Below are 21,408 nucleotides of genomic sequence, written 5' to 3'. Positions count from 1 at the left end.
GAATAACTAGCGACTTAAACAAGTCTGTCACGCTTCGTTGAAATGTTGGTATTAACTTAAAAGGTGGTAATGGCGTCGGTAATGATGACGACACTATTTTTTTTCTCTCTCTCACTCTCTAAATTAATTTACAAACTACTATTTTTATGACGTCACCAGCAGAAAGTTTCTTTTCATGAAAAATAAAATTATTATCCCAAGAAATGTGAAAAAATATTATCTAGCTTTTCAAAATAGAAATGTTATTTACTTTTTTCCATTATAGCTTTTCTTTTCTTGTCCATAATGTATTTAAGAAAAAGATAAAAAAAAAGCAAGATAAGTTGAGATAAGGCACGAAGCAGGTGAAACTTTGTGACAATATTTACAGGTGTAAATAGTTTTGCTTATTGACTGTGGTTGAAACACAATAGAAAGAATGCTATCGATATGGTCGTGTGTGTCCATATTAACATATTTCGACATCAGCACATATAAAATCAGGAGTTCATTATTTGTGCGCGTTGTTTTTTTATGGAACACACCTTGTTAATATATAGCCTAGATTCATAGCCCTATTCTTTGTTATTTGTACTTCTATAAAAATAAAAATAGCTTATTTTCCTGGGAGCGAACCTACGAACACACGTTTATCACTGGCTGCTTAAATTTTCTTTATTTATCTGAAGCAAAGAGGATGCAAAAGTTAAAAATTATGAGCGATTAGCTGAATTGAAATAATATCGCTGATTTTATCCGTCCTAGCAAGCATTTTTATTGTATCCCTGACCGGTTTCGAACATTAAGCCATCACCAGATGTAGTTTATTTAGTTTGGTGTAGAGAATTCGACTTTAATTATGTTTCTGTTTCACGCTGTATTCACTGACTAGTCAAACATGACTAAGATATGTGTTTGAAGTTGAATTCTGTACAACAAACTGAATCATCTACATCTGATGATGGCTTAAAGTTCGAAACAAGTCCGAGATTCATTAAAATTGCTTGCTAGAGCGGATTAAATAAGCGATATTATCGAAGGCTGTGGACCTTTTTGAAATAATATTGCTTTCAGTTAATATATGGTATTGAACCCGCTATTTCTGAATAGGGTTCTAGTCCCTGAGGGTTTCCCAGCCCAATAACCCACCTTACTTCTAAATTGATACCCAATAAATACCTGTAAGGTATCAGTACCAACAAATGTACTAAAATGTAGCTAGCTACAGCGTAGATTCTCCCATACCAAAACAACATAACACCTTATATCTAATTGGTAGTTAGGGATAACCATTCCCCAGGTGCAAATCATCTTCTCAACGCTCACCTGGTGTACTATATATATATATATTGTCCCCAAATTAAGAGAGATCCAGGCTCACCAGAGAAAATGAGAGGAGAGCCGATAAATCGGATCCTAATCGTCATATTCCTGATTGGGTTTGTCATCCAGTCTTTGTCATCTATTGTACTTTGAATCTAGCTTATTTAAAGATTGCAGCTAGAGAAAAAAGATCTTATTTCTATCGTGACCACTTAATTTCATCAATATTAGTCTAAAAGTAGTTCTCAAGTAATTAATTACATGATTTTTTTTTAGATATTTCGTTAAATAGTAATTATCGAACCAATCGATATACAAAGTACATTGTGTCAGACATAAGAAAAAATAAAATATTAGCATCAACCTACGCTACACTGTTGACGAAATACAATAATTAATCTTTGTCAGTAAATTTGTTAGGCTGTTTTCTCAATTTAAAATGTAATCCACAGGATTTCGTAATCAACTTCCGTTTGCAGTTTTTTTTTTTAATTTTTTGACTTTCTCTCAGTGTTAGTAGGAGGATTGTGATTGGGTTAAACTTTCGAAATTGTGTGCGATAATTAGAAAAAACAAAATTATTCTATGTTAGTGGAGTGTTTAATGAAACTGCTCCTAGTATAATAATTTAATATAGGTAGCATTGAAACCCGGATATCGTTTGACCTTATTTTGTCGGTATTTAAATTCTGTAAGGAATTTTTTTTTTTCTCTTGTATGGAATAGTTGAAAAGATATAAAATATATTTATTAAATAAAGAAGTTGGAATTTGCAACATTCCTGGAAGTTGAAAGGTAGAAATGCAGATAATGACGGCCGTGGTGAGTGATTCACGTGTCTTGAGTCCCGCCATTTCACACGGGGAGTGGCGCGCTATTTCTATGACTATTTTATAATAGACATAATTTCATGCTAATCACCTTAATACATGCATTCACTTCTCCCCACCCGGCGCAAGAATGATATACTAGTTTTGTCTCTGAGTCTGTAAGTAGACAAGGTGCACTTTGTTGCAAAGCCACTATGTTTTGATTGCTTTCCTGTAATTTTAATTAAACGTGTTAATTAAAAAATATATATATATATTCCTTCTAACTTGGAGGGAGGGTGAGAAAGTGAGAGGGATAACCCCCCCTCTCATTTTCTGATACAGGAAGCGCTGGTTTCTACGAAGTTTCCAGAGAAATCTAAACTTTCCATTTTTCAGAATTGGCAAGCCGGTTATTACTCTGCACAAAATTATACGCTCACCTCCAACTCCTCCTGTTCCTTCTGAAGGGAGGAACAGAACACGCTTTGCCAGTGTTCTTTGTTTTGAGAAAGCGACGCCGCTTAAACTTAGCTTTTAAAAAAGCTTCAAATCTAGACTCTATTTGCTGAACCAAATAGATCGGTTTGGTACAGCTTGGTTCAGTTTTAAGTCCAAAAAAAAAGGTGTCCACTGCTACCTTCCGGCACATAGATTGAGTAACTTCAAAGAAAAAATTTTCAAAATGTCAAATTATCTTTACAATAAATCTACACCAAGAATAAAGTAGTTAACAAGATCTTGAAATTTGTCTATGTAGAAGAAATGTAGTTATTTTTTTGAGAATGTGGTTAGCTCCTCAGTGCTGTATAATATCTTTTTAATTATTTCAAGTTATTGATTAATATCTGTTTTGAAACCTGTACTATTAATATGAATATGATTGCAATAGTTTATTACTGATCAATCATTAATTATTATTCATCATTATTAATAACTTTCATTATGTTTAAAACAAATTGATTTTTTCTTAAATTCGTAAAATATGTAAATTTAAGCGTACGGAAATATGAAAATATTTACTTCATTCATTTTAAGGCGCATCAAGTCTTGAATATAATGTATTTTTATTACATTATCTTGAAGGTCTGATTAAAAAAAATTCTATAAACTGAGAGCATTATTATTTATGTAGGAAATAAATGAAACATTAAAGAATTTCCGGTATTACCAAATATAACATAAATAAATTAATGGTATTGCTTTAACTTTGCTGTTCACTATAATGGTGTACAAGGTGAAGTATTTAAAACCAAATGGCTACAGTTAGCTTAACATTTGCAGTTAATATCTTTATAATACAACCGTCTGAAATCTGGTTACTGTACAGGGCTTGTAATATATTGAAGTATGCTTGGGGAAACCGGTTTCTTAATTCTTGTAACTTTCTTCCTGAATCTTAAAGTTGGTTTCATTTTTTTTTTTTTCTTTTTTATACAAGTCAGTTGGCAACACTGCAAGTGATTTCTTTTTTTCTTTTTTTAAATACCAGAGAAAAACTAAGAAAAAAAAAGCTGCTTACAGCATACGAAATTAACTTTATAAAAATTTTTTTATAGTACATTTTTTGGTTTGCTTTTTTATCTTTATATTTCAGATAAAATTGGATTAAATGATTAAATTTAAATTTAAATTTTTATGCTGCAGTTGAATTTAAATCTATAAGAATGCTTGGATATTATTATTTTAAATAATACGTTGAATATTATATATTAATAAATGATAACAAAGAAACAGCTGTTCTCGTGTGACGTCAAGGTTGTTGTATAGGTGACGTCACACGTCGCCAACCTGCTGCCTACACATCTTTTTTTTATTATTCTGGTTTTTTTATTGATATTCCTTTTTCTTTTTATTGCCATATTCTATGTCAGCTTATTAGTTATTTTTTATGCTTGAAAAGCAGTCGTAAAACTCAGCTTTTTTCTCGAGAGGAAAATAACTCGAATTTATTTTCATGACGGCTGCCGTTATATCTGATCTGTACAGGTTATCTGTTACATAAAATTCAGTTACGTACTTATAGTGGTATTTACAAATCATCCACAACTAATTCTGGGTCAGTTCCTAATTTGGTCAAACATCACCGAATGTTTCCTCTAACGTCTTGTGGTTTTGTACAATTTTCTAAGAAGCTATTATTACTATTCTATTTCAAATTCTATTCTTCTTTTTTTTTAAACTTCTTTAGAATAGAACGTTTACATTCCTCTCTTCTATTTATGTTCATGTTTCGAAAGCGATAATATTCTGATGGCATTTTAGAGAAGAGCTGAGAATCTCACTTAATATACGTAAATAAGGTTTCTTGAAAAAAAAAAGTCTGGAATAAAAGGACTACATCCAAGAATGTATTGTGTCCCAAATATAGAAAAATTTAAATAAAATCCTTGAGATCATTTCTACAAAGTTCTCAATAGGACGAAGTCTATCTAATCTATCTTCAGTAAAAAAATCGATTACGAAAATCTGTACGATTTTCTCCTTGGTAAAATAATATAAATTAGACTTTTGATAAGACTAAGTATAAACACAAATCATTATTGCCGTTTTTGAGATAATGAATTTGGAAAATAAGGAACAAAAAAAAACTCGTCTCCATTTCCTCCTGTTGGATCTTAAACATCTGAAATGGAAAACTTTGTTCCAAACTTTGTTCCTGAAGACTTCCTTTCTCGAACAATAAGTTACAATTAAAATTCCCCCCCTCCAACTTGATGTGGCGCTGCTTCTCACTGGTTGGCGTGACGCATCGTTTCCAAGTAGTAGAGGGCTACAAGATAACTGAACTTGATTACAACACCATCATCTTGACTTTGCTAAAGTTTTGTTTCTGAATATTTAAGAGATCGTTGGCCTTTTTCTAATTTTTAAATACTTATTCTAAACAATCTCGTTCACTAACTTTTAAATCAGTACAAATACTTTAATTTGTAGATATTTAATTAAATTTCAAAAAATACTCGATACTCATAATCGATTGTTAAAAAAAGAAGAAGACTAGTTAAAGCTGGATGTACGTCTGCTCTGAACTTAAACTCCATATTATACAATAAGACAAAACATATACATATAATTGTATAACTTTAAAGAACCAATAAACAAACCTACAATATACAGGCACAGTCCCAGATAAATAAATAATAGTCAAAATTTAAATATAAATAGATAAGTACCACAAGCTAGCTTAGAAAATAATGAAGAATCCCCGGAAACCAGACTACATACTCGCGAAAAACATAGCGTCCTACATAATGCATAGTAAATACAATGCTCGTAAAACCACGAGTGACATGGCAAAATGCAAAGTCCAAGAAGCCAAAAAAAAGGGATAAACTATACATAAAGTTGGATAAATGTTTGGAGTGGACAAGATAATATTATCTACTATTATCTACTATCAACATATAATTATAATTAATACATACGAACATATAACATATCTTCATCATTTCATAGTAAACTTTGGCCACTTCATTCATCCGCCCACTTGACCTATGTTTATTTGTCCCCCAGTGTCAGATTTTACTGAAATAACCTCATCCAGGAAAATCCCATTAAGCTACAATTTCTTAGAAGAATTTTAATTGAGGAAAATCAAAGTCTTATTCTCTCTCATCTTAACATAAATATCAACATTTTTCTCATTCTGTGGGTTTAAATAATTTTGGTGGTAAGGAGAAACATTCCGCGAAATGGTAGATCTTTGGATATTTTTTAAGCGATTTACTTAGGTGAAGAGAAAAAACGCAGAAAGGATTTTCTGTTTAGATTTTGCTGTAGGGTCTGACAAGATTTTTAGTTAAAGTTGATCAACAGCAACAAGCCCCGTCAAGGCCGTGGGGCTATAAGGATGATTGTAGGCCTATTAACTGGACACTGCAGACTCAGAAAACAAATGCATCGCATGGGCCTGGCAGATGTTAGCCTCTGTAGGTTCTGTCAGGAAGAGAAGGAAACGGCACTGCACGTGTTGTGTCAGTGTGAGGAGCTCGTGTGGCTAAGGATGTTACTTCTCGGGGAGGAAAAACCAAGGCCTGTGAGCTTTACTCAAGAGTCACTCTCCAGCATTAAGAGTCTGATTAAAAGGACAGGTCTGGAGGGTGAGCTTTAAAGTAAGGGGAGCCACAATAGATCCAAAGGGGTCGCAGTGGCGTAGGCCTTGAGGCCGCCCTAGTCTAATCTAATCTAATCTAACAGAAACAATCCCGTTAATGCAATGAAGTTTCAGAATTTTCCCAAAAATGGACCGATACCAAGCGGAAGTTATGACTACGCTGTCTTTCTTCCAATCCCTATATATCTTTCTTTTTCTTATCCCTCTTAAGAGGAACTTTTGGAACCATTCAGAAGAGGTAAGCGGCTGAGAATGAAAGCAAACCGACTACTGAAGCGTTCGAATTAAGAAATGCAGGAACATCTACCTTCACCCTAGTAACCATATTTGACTTCCTCTGCCATCCATTTGTTCCCGGATCGAAATTATTTTGAAAATGAGAACATTTTTGCGTCAGAATGAAGAAGTGTTTACAGCAGTAGGTGGGCATTTCGCTCATCTTTACATTAAAAGATTACCAAAAAAAATCAAAAAGACCTACCTCTCCTCTGTATTCCTTATATCTCGACCTCAGCGAATCCGAATTCGTGGACGTTGTCTCAGTATTCGTACTAGTCGTGACGTTCTGCTTTTTCTTTGAACCACCTCCGCTGCCACCACCAAACAGTGATCTCAATCTTTGGCCAAAAGATTGATTCTCCTTTTGTTTACGACTGTTGTTCATTGTAGTCGACGATATAGAAGATGTATTATTGTCCACGTCAACAGAATTACGTCGGGAATTATAATCAGTACCGTCTGCTTTGCCACGTCGGCCGCGCATTCCGTTTATCTCCGAGTCTTCTTCGTCTATTCTACCCAAAGGCTTCTTGCCACCTGTTCCAACAGAAATGGGCGATAAGAAAGTCTAGAAAATAAAAAAATCTAGTTTGAAATCCTCAATGGTTTTCTCTATGATCTAATTATATATTTGTTTAAACTTGAGTTATTGAAATGTTTAAATTCTTCCCTCAACAGAATGCTTTAGATAAATCGATTCCAAATAGATCAATAGGATTACAGTTCTAGAATAAATTATTAGAGCTATGTTTGAAAAAAACAGCAAAATAATAAAAACTTCTGGTTGCAATTCTTTTTTTGGAATTTTCGCAACACATTAACAGCTCTTCAATAATATACAAGACATAGGATCGTACATTACACTGAAATGTCACTCCTTATGGAACAATTAAAAACAAAACAAAAAATTATAGACTAATAATCGTGTATAAAGTTTAAAGAACATCGTTGGAGCCTTTTTCGTGAAAAATCAGTACATAAAAAAAAGGCAAAATCAATTTCCGTGGTACTTCCGGAACAGCTATCTTGATCGCTAACTTACAATCCAAGGTTTCTAATGGGTTTTCTAATCGAAATATAAGTTATTTTCTCTCTCAAATTTCCTACATTTGAAATATTTTGTTCACATTCACATAGACACATAACACACTAGTTTTTTTATTTAAAATAAAATTTATTTAATAAATAAATAAATAAAATACATTCAGACAGAGAACTCCCAAAAGGGAAACTCCAGTCAGCAGTTTAGTTTTATGACCAATCACGATGCGATTAGAGTAATACTAAGGGGCTAGATTATACTGTCCTGCAAGGAAGGGCTGTATTGCGGGTATAGTCTGTATTGTAGCTTTCATATTGAAACTTTATTAATAAAGTACTCTTGTTTTCTTATATTCGGTTTGTAACGTAAATAGCTTTTATTAGTCTTTTATATCCATTATTTATCCATTTATATCCATATTAGACAGTATTTTTAACCAGTTAAGCGTGGAATTTAATTTAAAATAAAAAACCCACAATGTGAGGAATTAAAATCAGACAATGACGTGTATACACGTCGAACGCAGGGAAAAACAGCCAAAAGTTTACAAGTCACTGCAAGCGACTTTTTCTGCAATCTCTGGGGCTTACAGATTACAGAGCATTCTGTGCTCATTCAAAACCTTGCACCGCTTCTTCACGTATGCATTGCTCCTAGTTAACTAGGGACGCAAGAGCTTTTACAAGGAGGAAGAAAAGAGCTTTTTAAATTCAGTGCTGAATGAAATCATGCTCGTACTGAGGTCTGAATCTCTATCTAAGAGGTAAAAACGGGCATTACACAAGGGTTGAGAGCTTCTATTTGTGTGCGTAATTCCCCAATCTCTAATGCGGAGACCAAACATGTACCAACCACTTATCATTTGGCTGACTCCCACCAATCCCCTCCGTATAAAATACTTGGCAGTTCTATTGGTAAAATAAAGGAAACATCCCACCAAATAGTATTCTTATTGTACTTTTTTAAAATTTAGAGTTTTTATAGTTAATGACAATTTTATATTTTTCACAACGATTATACACGTCGAACGGCGCTTTTTTTTTGGCATTGGCTTTCGCCATACAGTCAGCATCGTCTAGGTGCTTATCACTAGAATATCACTCACTCTCCATTCTTACTTATAAATACATTCGCTTCACACATTCATCCCTCTACTATATACAACTATTTACATACAAACTTACAACTAATGGATGGATCAGTACTCTATATTCCTGCCATCCTTATAGCTTAAGCAAAATTAAAATCACCGTACTCCTTCTCTAATCATTTTCTTCCATTCATTCTAATCGGCTATAACTTTTAAATACATTCATATTTCATAGCTACCTCTGCTATAGACTTAAGCGCATAGATGTTGGTGCGCTTAACTGGTTAATAGATTAAAAACAAATTTAAAAAATTGAAAAAATCCTTTATTCAACATTAAACTAGTTTATAACTTCTCCAAGACTGCAATATTCTAAACATGTGCTTTCTACCTTTTAATAATATCTTAAATTGAAAAATCACGAAATCTTTAAATAATTATTATAAAATTGATGGCCACACAAAACCACTATAATAATTTATTAAATTGACAGATTTGCAAAAAAAAATTAAATATCTATTTCCTATTCTTTGTTACAGGTAAGTGCAGACTACAAAGAGAATTGAAACAATCAGTTTATTGAAATGAATAAAGGAAATGAATAATCATGAATGAAATGACCATTCATTTAACGTCATTCCAGGTAATTTGTTTCCTCTATTTACTATTATTAGATTTTTCTTTTTTGCAAAGTAAATAAATAAAAAAAAACTTCAAAAAAGTTTAGTTAGTTCTACTTAAATAATTGTTATTCCAAGATACTAGCACGGATTTTATTCATTTTTCACTTTAGGCTAATGACTTCTTCCAGGTTACCACTGTGTTTGCCTTATTCACCACTAGATGGAGAAATCTATCTACCAAATATGGTACTCCTTAACCATTTAGGTAGTTCAAATTTTTAAGAAAAATACTCATAATTTTTTTGTTTCGAAACATGAAACTTACCGTATCTCTTGACGTGTACGTCTCGGTTGAAGCTCACTCTCGGCCTTAGATCCTGCGACAAGGAGCGAGACCTTCGCAGGTCAACGGACATTGCATCATTTCTGTTCAACAAAATCAATAAATAAATTAATATCGAAGTGAAAATTTAAGTTCTGTAAACATGCAAGGTCCCCAGTAATCCGAAACAAAAAAAATTAAGTATTTTTTATTTAAGTTTTGAACTTTGCTTTATCCAAGATGCAAGTTCTTAATAACTTGTCTCACTATATTTGCTGAACGTTTCGGGCATAGGATGTTAGCCCATATTAGGGGCTATGATTTGGAAATGGAGATGTCCAAATTTTGTAACCATAACCTCCCATAGTTCATACATCTCTCTCATTCCATATCGTACTGTATCAACCTCACTGAAGAGGGCGCCGACACGTGCGTTTTTATAAAGAGAAAGACGATATTTACAGTTCTAAAACTGAACAAACCAGACTTTTTACAAACCATAACCAAGAACGTTATTTTTTCTTTTTAGTGATCCCTAGTGGTCATTTAAAAGAAGATAAAGAAATGTAGCCTGCCCGAGGTTAGCACTCTGCTAGCATGGGCGAAGAAAAATGATTTGCAATAAAAAGTGTGATTTTTCAAGTCTTGGTTTCTTATTATTTTTGCAAAGTAGAAAATGAATATAATTTAAAACTCCCACACAACTGAAGGAAAGAACTTTTATATTGTTAAAAAGAAGTAAGGTTATTTTAGGCACAAAAAATAAACCAAAAAGAAGTTCCTTAACCATGAGTGTTTTAAGAATCAAAAAGAAGAAATATATTGTATGACTCAGAGTGACGTAAAATCTGTCACCATGCGTAGGTGGGGTCGAAACCTGCCTGCATTGAAGTCTCCTTGATACTGGTCGTTAGTTGTAAGTCCTAATTTAAGTAGAAAAAGAAGAAAGAAAAAAAAAATTGCATCTAACGGAGCTTTAACATTGCTTTCCCCGGAGACACCTTGAGTGCAATTCATTTTCTCCTGTGTAGGCAGACAGACAGACTTAAAGTCAAAGTGGCGCCATTTAAATCTTCTTATACGTGACACTTTCAATATTCATTTTTCTCCTGAACTCATTTTTTTCTCATTAACACGGTGTCTGGTTGACAGCGATAGTTTCGAAGGCTAATATTCCACACTTGTAACATGTTCATGTATTAGGGAGCAGCTAAAAGTCGTCATCAAAGACGAAAAGTTACGATTAACTAGTTCCTCTCCCCGTCGTTATGGGATATTCTGCACTGCAACCAAACAGATCTGCATTCCCAAACGTTCTCTGGATGTTTCGATCGCGGTACCCCCCCCCCCAAATTAAGGGTAGCAGGCTTTTCAGAGCATTTCTAGGAAGAGGAGGGAGTCCTCAGTCAAGGATAATCACTCCTCATATACTTCTCACAAAGCTCTAATCAGTATTAAAAAAAAAAAAAAAAAAAAAAAAAAAAAAAAAAGGCATCCCAAATTAAGACTTTTGGAGGGTTCTAGAGGTGTTATCCAGTCCTGGTAACCACCTAAGCTCCTAGGGGGAACTAAGAGCAGGCAATTAGAGTAAAAAAACTCTCTGGTGTCAGCAACTCTTCCTGTTGGATTGAAACTCGCTATAACCTCCGGTGACTAACTTAGGGCTCTCTATGGAAGCTTGAGGAAGAGTAGGGAGCAGGTAAACATGTATTTCCGGTATTAACTGGGGATTTTAAGATACAAGATCCTCAAAGAGAACTAGACAAAACTTAACACAAATTCAGACCGCTTTTCAAGCCATTTATTTTTTTATATAGAACTTGAAATTTCTTTTTTACTAATCATAAAGAAAATTTCGTATAGAAAATTGGAAAAGAAACATTAAGAAAATTACTCGTACAATTTTAACAATCGTGAGAATAGTGGGAACAGTCTTTTTGGTGCGCCAGATCACGCGCGAAGAAAGTTGCAAAAATATGTTTTATTTTATTTTTTTTTTTCATTTTTGAAGACGCGAGTTGAGACAAGTCTAATCTTGCTGTTAAAAAAGAGTGGAGGGGGGGCCAGCCGAACAACAGATCAGTGCTGCTGCAGTATTCAAGGTTACCACACTTTATAACCTTTTACAATATATATATATATATAATAAACAATTTAACGCGCATTTTTTTTTGCTACTAACCCGCCAAAAAAAAGGACAATAAACACAAAGGAGAAAGAAAAATTAAACTACTGGCTGAACCAAAAACATTCCTTTTTTTTTTTTCTGCAAATTTAAAGTCTGAACTTTTTTTACTTTTTCTTACTTAGGATCGTATGAAGTTGGCACTGTAAGTGGTCGTTTTAGGTTTAAATTACTTTCTCTTTTTTTTTTTTTGTAAGTTTATGCACACACACTAACTCAGAAACAAAATTAAGTCATCATTAAGTTCAAAGAGTTTGTTTCTTTTGTACTCTTCCATAGAAGCAGACAGGAAGTCAATCAATCGGAATCCCCCATCTCTTACCACTTAACCGATATGTTTTCACCTTTTTTTCTTTTTTTTGACATTTTCTCGAAAATAGCATCAACAATTATTTCGAAACTATATCGTATATTATACAGATATAGTTTTAAGAGGAGGTTAAGTTTTGTTAAAATCCCGAGATTAAAAAAAAATAAAATAAATATTTCAATTTGAAGTGAGATCTTCTATTTTGGATAAAAAGCTCCCTACAATTTTGTTTTTCATTTGTAGGCCATTCAAGAAACCTTTAATTCCAAAATTTTGGTAGAAAAATTCATTTTAGGACATTCTAAGGAGGAACGGGGGGCAGTTACATTTATCATTACGACGAAATGGATAGTTTTAAAAAGTCTAGATCGTTTTGGGAAGAATAAATAGAATGTAGTACCAATTTCGGTGTTGGAAATCTGTATAACAGAACGCTACGAAATGTTTGGGTTGACACCATATTTTTTTGCTCATTATTTTAAACACTAAAGAACCTAAACAATTTAGAAATAGAAAATAAATAATAGTGATAGTAACTTTTACAATAGACTGTTATTCCAAGCGAAGAAAGAGCTATTTCCTGTTTGTGGGTAATTAATACTGTTTTTACATTTATGGAAGTTGACCAAACGGAAATGGAGTTCCAATAAATTGATAAAAGAAACTAGTAAAGTTCCATCTTCTTTATCCTGGACTTTATCGCTTTGTTTACCCTTAAACAGAACTTGAACCTGTATAGACATGCAAAGAGAGCTAAACTAAATTTTTTACACTTATTCCAATACTACTTAACGAGATCTCGTTAAAAATCCTAACTTCTGGACTTTCACTTATCACTGACGTTTACACTTACGCAGAGTTTGTCAATGCCAAGATAATTAGCGTAATAAACGTAAAGAGAAAATGTAATAACGGAGCCCTATAACTTGTTAACTATATCTCTGAACGTCTTCTGTACAGTGCTGAGGACATATTCAAGAACGTCATCTGTAGTTTAATTGCTGATATAATTAATTTAATTTTTTGTAGTTTCAGAATAGAATGCGATAAGTTTAGATGCTTAAATAGTTTTGCGTAATACCCGAACTATTGCGCATTACTGGAACTCTTTACGTAGCTAAATTATTACGATAATTATTTTTTTAAATTCTCCTTTTACCAAATGCCTATCATAAATGAATTGTGCCTTTTTCCGGCTTTTTTTTTTAACCCCACTGCCTTTATTATCGGTCATCGAACCAGAGAGGCGGTAACATTAACCCAGAATTTCCTTTCAACTTTCGAAAACAAAACTTAAATGAATGACATTCTCTTAGCATTTACGTAATTCTAAATTTCTGGAAATTTTGAATTGTATTAATAAATGTTTATATAATGCAATATTATTCTTGTTCAATTCTAACACTGTCAGTCAATATTATTGGAGACTTCACGATTTCCTCTCAACGCCACCAAAATCTTCTCTGTACAAAACGTGGAAAACTCAAATTCTAAAATTAATCACGATTATAAAACTTCTTCTTTAAGTTTAGTTTAGAGAAAGCAAAAGCTTTACCAACGAAAATACATCGAAAACTTTTAGTTGATGATCGAAACTATTACCATAGTTTTTAGTAAAAGTATTTATTGAGAAGAAGCACTAATGGATAGATCGTGCATACCATTGTGCCAATCTCATTTAAAAAAGAAAAGCGAAATACAGCGGCCATCAATTCGTTTATCCATTCAAAAGTAAACAAGAAGCTAGAGGTTGGTCAGCGATTTTAAAGCTGATAGAAGATATCTAATCGGTAAAGGAGGTGGTTAAAGTCACGCTTACTAGTTTAAGCGTCCAAGAACGAAAGAGATTCTCGTAGTTCATAGGCAATCCAGATGCGGCTTTGAAAGCGAAATAACCTTGAATGAAATTGTCTTTCCGCTTGAATAATAATGGAGAACAAATTTGACGAAATTAAGTGGTCAACAAGAACAGCTTGAAAGAGTAGAACATTAATTAGGTGGCTAGACGTATTCAGAAGCCACAAAGCAAAAGCCAAGAAGACGAAGAATAATTATATTAAAAGTTCAACCAAAGAACAGAAGAAAGAAACAAGAACTTGTCTAAGCATAGTTTTCTCATGTTCTACGTACTTCTCGGAAGATTGGCTGAAAAGTAAAGCACTGATCACGTACTTATCGCTAACAAATTCTTTGGGCGTGATTTTGGCAATAGACGTAAACACCGTTAAATGACGAAAACAGTAATTAAAATTCGCGGTAGGTGTCACACAAGAAAACAAACGAGAAATACAACAAGTTGACGAGAATTACAATGTTAATCTACTCCTTTAAAAAAAAAAAAACGTGCTTAAAGTTGTATATAGAATGTAAAATAGTTCGCAAATATATAAATTTTTTGAATCAAATGTATACCCATTCAAAAATATGGTGTGCACACGACTTTCACTTTACACCAAATTTTAGTAAATTGCGGAAAAGCGTTCTGTACTGTCTCACTTCCGGTAAATTGATATTCCATTCCAAATAAGAAGTTTGGCCAGATATTTCTAATCGTTCATTGTGAGACTGGGTTTTTTTACCGTGAAATACATTAAAACGTACTTTGGGAAGAAATCTTAACGTCATACCCTCTTCAAAGTATCCTGCTTAAATGAAGTTTCTAATAAGTATGCTTCGATTAAACAAATAATTTAAATAAATGTAAAAGAATAAAAAAAAAGGTAAAATAAAATTTATTCTCAAAAATATTTAAAATATTAATAAACGCATTTAGTGAAGTACATTTCCGGTTCATTATCGGCATTGGTAGAACCGAATCAAAATATATTTCCTGCGATTTATCGATTTGAGTTGTTCACACAGTCACTAATATCGATCATTTTCTTAAATCCACTTTTTGGGCTTTGTGGGTCCTTAATACTATTGTTTCCGGCGTACTCGATATCAAAAATTGGACACGATCTAAACTTCTTCCCCTTTTTTTAAAAAAACTTCCTACTGGATCTAGAAGACAGAGGAATACATATAGATATGATTATTGGCCAAAACTCGGAATAATTTGTGTTCTTTTAGTCCTTCGAAGTCGAAAGGAAGGAAAGAGTTTCTCTTCAACGAATAACTGCAAATGTTATATTCATATTGTTGTAATAACCGTAGGATTTTTCTGAGTCTATGTCGTTAGGGTTTCCGCTTATAGATAGATTTTCGATTTAGTGTATTGGCTGATTTTTTGGGTTTTTCTAAGTACCTAGATAGGTAGTAGAATTATTAATTATTATTAAAGTGCAAAATTTAAGTTCACATCCAGAGAACTTAGTTCCTGAAACCGAAACACTAATGCTGAAAGTAACAGAATATTCTTAATTTAATATTTCGTCAAATCATTCAAATGCCAAAGGAGGCTACTCAAGGGAGTCGACTTAGAAATGTTCGATTTTTTCTCAAAGAAGTGGCTTAATCGATTATCTTTAAACTATCTACAAATAGATCTATCATTTTGATAATTTTTGACTTTGAAAAATCATTTAAACAGTTACATTAAATTACAGAAAGAGAAAGTCAATATAATTGCTCACTCTAGATATTATTTTAAAAAATCTAATTGATATATTAAATGAATAAATATTATCAAAAAAAATTGTACACACAGTTAAGATGTCACATGATTATTAAAGTTTTAAAAAGCCGGGGTTAAACAACAACAACAAAAAATGCGATTAATAAGTCAGTCAGCTGTTTAATTTCAAAATTAAGTTGGCAGCGGTGTTAATTAGTGAAACAAATGTTTAAAAAAACAAAATAATAAAAACGTAATAAATTAGGTTAGTTTTTTTAGTAAAACATTAAACATTAAAATAGATTTGATTTATTTTCAACTTACATATCATTATTCCAAAATTATTCTTTTTGTTTAATTTTGAGTTTTTAAAGTAATAAAATTGTATAAAAAATTTGTTTATAAATTTTCTAAGTGAGAACTTCGAATTTTTAAAAAATAATAAAATAAATAATATAAATACTAAAAAATAAATAAATAAATAAATTTGATCCAGTCACTGTGAGCGAATCTAAAACTGAACTGATGCTGTCTCGTGTACAAAAATATTGGACTAGAACACTCTGGACAGCCTACACGCCGCCGGGCTTTCTGTCGAAGAAGGAGAACTGGTTTATGACGAACAAGGCCGAATAATAACGAACACTTCCGACCTTGTTATTTGCTAGGTTTAGTGCTTTTTTTAAAAGGCATTTCTTTATTTTATTATTTTTTTTAAAGTAACCCACGCGTTACTTTGTTAATTGTGAAGGTGTTTTGTTAAAGATCTGAATGAATGCACGTACTATATAGGGTGTGTGGTTCTTTTTCTTTGATTAATTTTTGTAAACGTCATTCCACCAACTGAGCTCTGCCATCTTTTAATCAAGTTGGCAAACCAAATCCAAAATAAGTATTCAAATTTCTGTATTTAAAGAGCATTTGCAACCATTTATAAAGCTGGTTAAAACAGACTGCCCGTCTCGATAGGTATTTCATGTCTAAGCTTTGAAATCCTCTTGTTTTTCGCATCTTTTGCTTATTTTTTCGTAAATAAGACAGAAAACTGTATTTCCATCCAGTTTATGATAAAAATGTTCAACTACAACTATGATAAATCGGTTATGATAAATGAAAGTCCAAAACTGGTCAGATATAAAAAGATAGCAGCGTTCTTCAGACGGTTAAAAATCAACGATATTATCCAATAACGCCTTATGATGGATCGCCATCCATACCACAACTTTGTAAGGTTTAAAATTTTTTGTAAGGGATTTGAAAGTTTTATTTCAGTGTGACGTTTGAAGATTACCTTGAGAATTGTTCTCAATCTTGAATATTATAAAGAAAGTTCAAATATGTTGCTCAAATTTTGGGTCAAAAGTAAATAAGATATGTACGACTTCAACAATTTTTTTAAAGTTATTTTCCTCGAAAAATTAGAGGCTTTTGAAAGCTTTGAAAGGGAAGAAAGCTAAGTTAGATTCTCGAGAATTGTAGTTAGAGAAAGTTGTGTGGATATTTTCTCTAGATTTTCTTTTTTCCTTTTATATAATGTGGAATAGATGAGTGAATTCTTGCAAAATATTTTTTCATTAGAGTCTGAGACAAATTATAATGATCTGAGGTTTGGAAAATATTAGTTTGTTATAAGATATATGTTTTAATATATGTTAAATTGCTAACATGATTATTATTAAGGTAATTTTATATAAAATTAGAACATCCTGTGTAAGATAATGGGCCTGGGAACATTGCAATATAATATTCTTTAAGATATGAACTAATCTTGAATGCAAGTTTATTTTTGTCAAAATAACTATGTTTTTCATGAATATATGTATATATAAATATTGCATTTCCGAAAGTACTTCATTTCTTTTCAAGTATATCTATTTATACCTGTTTTGTGGGTTAATTTAATTGGATTTGTTGGGAAAATAATGCAAGTCAGTTGGCCAAGACTAGTAAGTAGTTTCTTTAAAATCCGATAGATTGCTACACTTAGCTGATATTTCTAAGTAGTAGATTAGATCACTGGATGACGTAGAATTCATTTTGGATTATTCTCGTCAAAATGTTATTTCTTTTTTCTTTTTTTTTTTTAAAATTAATGCATTAACTAAAGAAAAAAGAGTAGAAATTATGAAAAGATTTTAATTTTGTCTTTGATATATTTGAAAATTACGTTTGCAGTTCATAAAGATTCCGCTAGATAGCATAGCTTGGATAGATAGTTGCTAAAAGAATTTTGAAGTATCTAAAATTTGCGATCAAGATGGTTTTTCATCTAGCTGGCAACGTTACGGATGTAATGTGAACAGTATGAGTATGAGTGTGGATGTTGAGGTGATTATAGTGCGTGTATAAAGTGCTCGAGAGCTAGACTGGGGTACCCGAAGGCAATGACAAGTCCAATTCCACCACATGAGATAGCTTAAGGTGATTCTCAAAACCAAAGTCGTTTATTGTGGATAAGGTTTTTCATTATCTCTCTCTCTTAAGGACTTAAGTCCCAGAGCATAATAAATTTATCTTTCTTTCTTTCTTTCTTTCTCTCTCTTCTCATTATTTCCTATTTTTCCATAATTATTTTCTTTCGCTTGCGATCTTGTAAGTCTTACATTTTTTGCGATTTCATCTGAAAGTCAAGGTAGGGGATCCCCCGATGAATACCATGAAAGATTTTGGACTAAACTCCTTCTACTAAAAGTACGATTTTACTGACGCGTATTACAACAAAATGTTACGCTTTTTTTTTAACAATAATTTATTTTTGAGATGTTTTAAAGAATTTAACTTTTAAGTTTCGTGCCAAATAAAATAATCGATGAACTAGAAATGCAAGCTGATATTCTACAAAAAAATTAAGAAGTTTTCCCAGTAAATTTGGTTCAATCTTGTGAACTTCATATTTCCAAAATGGACAAATTTCTTATTTCCTCCCTCTCAAATAACTCTTTTTCCCTCCCTTTATTCGACATAAAGTCAACTAATAATTACACTCATAAAACAGCGTTCAAGCTATCAATTTATTCATTAGCGCTTCCTAGCGGAAATATAGTAAAACTAGCTTGATACATTTAAACCCCACTAGATAGCAAAGCAGGGCATTATGTTGCTTTCAGTTCTGTATTACCAAAGTAATGTGCATAACGTACACATTTTAAGCATTCCCTCTAAGTTGAGGGAAATATTGAAATCAAAATGATGTTTCACCAGAAATACATGTTTTGAAGTTCGCTGCACACGAGAGAATGCTTGGCACAAGATCGATCAATCAAACGATAAATTGTGGATCAAATCGTTCAGAAAATCGCTCGATTTGTCGAGTAAAGTAAAGATTGTTTTTCCGATTTATTTTTCTGCTGTTGATGTTTTTGAAATAAAAGGAGCATCAATTAATGGTAGTTTGTTGCTGCTTTTTGCAGTGCCTTCTGTATGTTCTCTTCACATCATTTTGTAACCAATTAGCTCTTTTATCTTGCTTAAGAAATTCTTCGATTTCCTTCTAACAGATACAGATTGTGCCCATAATATTTTATAAAAGCTTCTCGAAACTTTAATATCATTGGTTTTAGTTTTACGAATGAAAAACCTGTCATTGTAATCTCAAAAATATTTTCCGATCTAGTTTTGATTTCTTACAATCATCTTACAATGATCGTTTCGATCGCCGACCCCCATCCTTTTACAAAAACTTCCATTTGACCCAAATGATTTTCATTTTTATTCTTTGCTATAGGATATCCATCCTCCGGAAGTTGGACTTTACTTAAGCGAAGTTACATACTTTTCGTAGTTTTTCTAAAAATGGCACCAATTTCTTTATTCCCACATTAATTCACATAAAGTCTTATCAGTTTTATTTGATATTTATTCCCAGAAAAATTGGTTATAAGGGGGTTTCTCGAAGGACTGTTTTTTAAAGCTCACTTTAAAAAATGAATAATTTTTCTGTTTTTTTAACTCATGATGTCAAGTAATCCAGGTATGAGGGAAATCTGGAAAAACGGGTATTGTGATCTCTCGGAATTTTCTCTAAAATCGTTAGGTGGATTCGTTCAACCTCCACCCAAATTCTACTGGATCGCTGAGTTCGTTTGACTCATTCGTTCTAGGGTAAAAGTAGTCAGGGATTCGGTTACTACCTGTCAAAATACTTACTAGAAATCTCCTCTCCTTTAGTCACAATGGAACAAAAGTGGTGTGTATCATAGCCGATTTTTTACCGCAAAAATTCTGTAGAAGGAAATGGACAAATAAAGACTGCAGCATTTCTTGGTGTTTCTGCGGGAACCCCAGCCTAATAAACCAAACAATACTTATCAGTGACACCACGATTCACATACGACTTACAGGGCGTGCAATAATCGTTAATACGTTAACTGGCCCACTTGCAATCTCTAGCTTGTTTACCATATGCGTTCTCTCCACCTTAATAGGCTCATTTACGATTTTTATTTCATCCTATAATTAAACATTGACATTAAAACAGAACCATGGTCCAGGAGGTTTTGATTAGCAAAAGGCTAGGAATTTAACTCAGCCAATATGAAGTTTATTGTACTGCCACAATATATTTTTATTCAATCATAAATAAAATGAAGATAACTAAACTTGAAGGGGAAGAACGTCCATTGTTAGCCAAGATAACGGAGAGACACTTTACATACTATATATTCATTCTTGTGAGCTAATTATTATTAGAGGGAAACCCGATAGTGTTCAAGGATGGAAAAATATAATTCTATCCACTTAACACTGAAATATTAGAGACTTGACAGACTGCAATAATCTACTCATTTAAAATAATTCTTTGACTGAAGTCCTAAAAAAAACTTTAGCCTAACCCTGAAGCAATTCTTGTTTAAAGGACAATTAAATCAGCTGATTATAGAAGAAATAATGATCATTTTGGAGCGATCGGATAGTTAGTTGTACGTGGCGTGTTCTAGGAGACATCCTCCATCTAAATGGTAATGCCAGGAATGTTGTTTACAGAGAAGTCCTGAGCACTTAACTTGAGCGAGCAATTGAAAGTCTTTGTTGAGCAAGTTTTTAGCCTGGTTACAGCCCTGGATTTTCCAAGGGTAGTATTTCATTGTTGCTAAATGTGATTGGTCTTATTTAAACCATCTGTACCTTACTTTAGCGTCCATACTAGCAACGATTTATGCATTTTTAGTTTGTATGTTTTAAAATGGAACGAAGCTTTAATACCTTACGATTCCAATTATGCGGAATGACTATTAATAATAATGCAATTCATTATTATCCCGTATCCTGCGTTCATATGTATTTATTATAAATAATAAATGTAACGTACATTTACTAACAAAGTGAGCGTCTATCAATACGTCAATCAAGACGAGTTACATTATTTGGAGTTGACCTTTAATCAGAGGTGGATTAAAAAGCCTAACTTGCACATCTTAAGACGCGATTGATTCTAGTAAGGATTAGGAAAATCGCAAGAAGTGGGAACGATGAGCAGATTAGGGATTACAAACTTGTAACACCAGGTGTATCCAATATTATTGACATTGCGTTCGCATTTCAATTAATATTCTCTGGACGATCCTCATCATCCTCATCATGTAATGTTTTTAATTATTATTATTTTTTGTTCAGAATTATGGTGCATTCATAATTTTATGTTAATTTAAAACATATATTTATTTATGTAACACCACTATGAAGGTATTCCTGGCGGTACTTAGTATTAAACTACGCAACTTAAGAATAGACGTACAGACAGACAAAGTCTGTAATCGTTAACAATCGAATTAAA

At 32.6% G+C, this 21,408-nt stretch overlaps 2 protein-coding genes across 3 annotated transcripts in view; one reads left to right on the top strand and one right to left on the bottom strand.

Annotated features, from left to right (window-relative positions):
* blo (bloated) overlaps window positions 1-16,205 on the bottom strand; it is a 35,652-nt gene extending 19,447 nt beyond the window's left edge. Inside the window, exons 1-3 of the mRNA XM_074131016.1 lie at window positions 15,960-16,205; window positions 9,588-9,688; window positions 6,710-7,044 (exon numbers count right to left, since the gene is read on the bottom strand). Of these exons, the coding sequence (XP_073987117.1) occupies window positions 6,710-7,044; window positions 9,588-9,678 (426 nt within the window). The 5' untranslated portion in view covers window positions 9,679-9,688; window positions 15,960-16,205. The remainder of the gene's footprint in view (window positions 1-6,709; window positions 7,045-9,587; window positions 9,689-15,959) is intronic.
* Window positions 1-21,408, top strand: part of peb (zinc finger protein pebbled) — a 166,281-nt gene that overhangs the window by 50,070 nt on the left and 94,803 nt on the right. Inside the window, exon 1 of one of the 2 annotated variants that reach the window (XM_074131011.1) lies at window positions 9,193-9,282. The exons of the other annotated variant lie outside the window; for it this stretch is intronic. The gene's annotated coding sequence lies outside the window, so the exon portion shown is untranslated. Of the gene's footprint in view, window positions 1-9,192; window positions 9,283-21,408 lie in introns of those variants that run through there. 2 annotated transcript variants of the gene reach the window in all.

This window comes from Rhodnius prolixus, unplaced genomic scaffold, assembly GCF_049639745.1.
Source record: "Rhodnius prolixus isolate KJV_2025 unplaced genomic scaffold, Rpr scaffold_4, whole genome shotgun sequence".
Classification (NCBI taxonomy): domain Eukaryota; kingdom Metazoa; phylum Arthropoda; class Insecta; order Hemiptera; family Reduviidae; genus Rhodnius; species Rhodnius prolixus.
The sequence above is the reverse complement of the archived record's forward strand: the minus strand, read 5'-3'. Positions and strand labels throughout refer to the sequence as shown.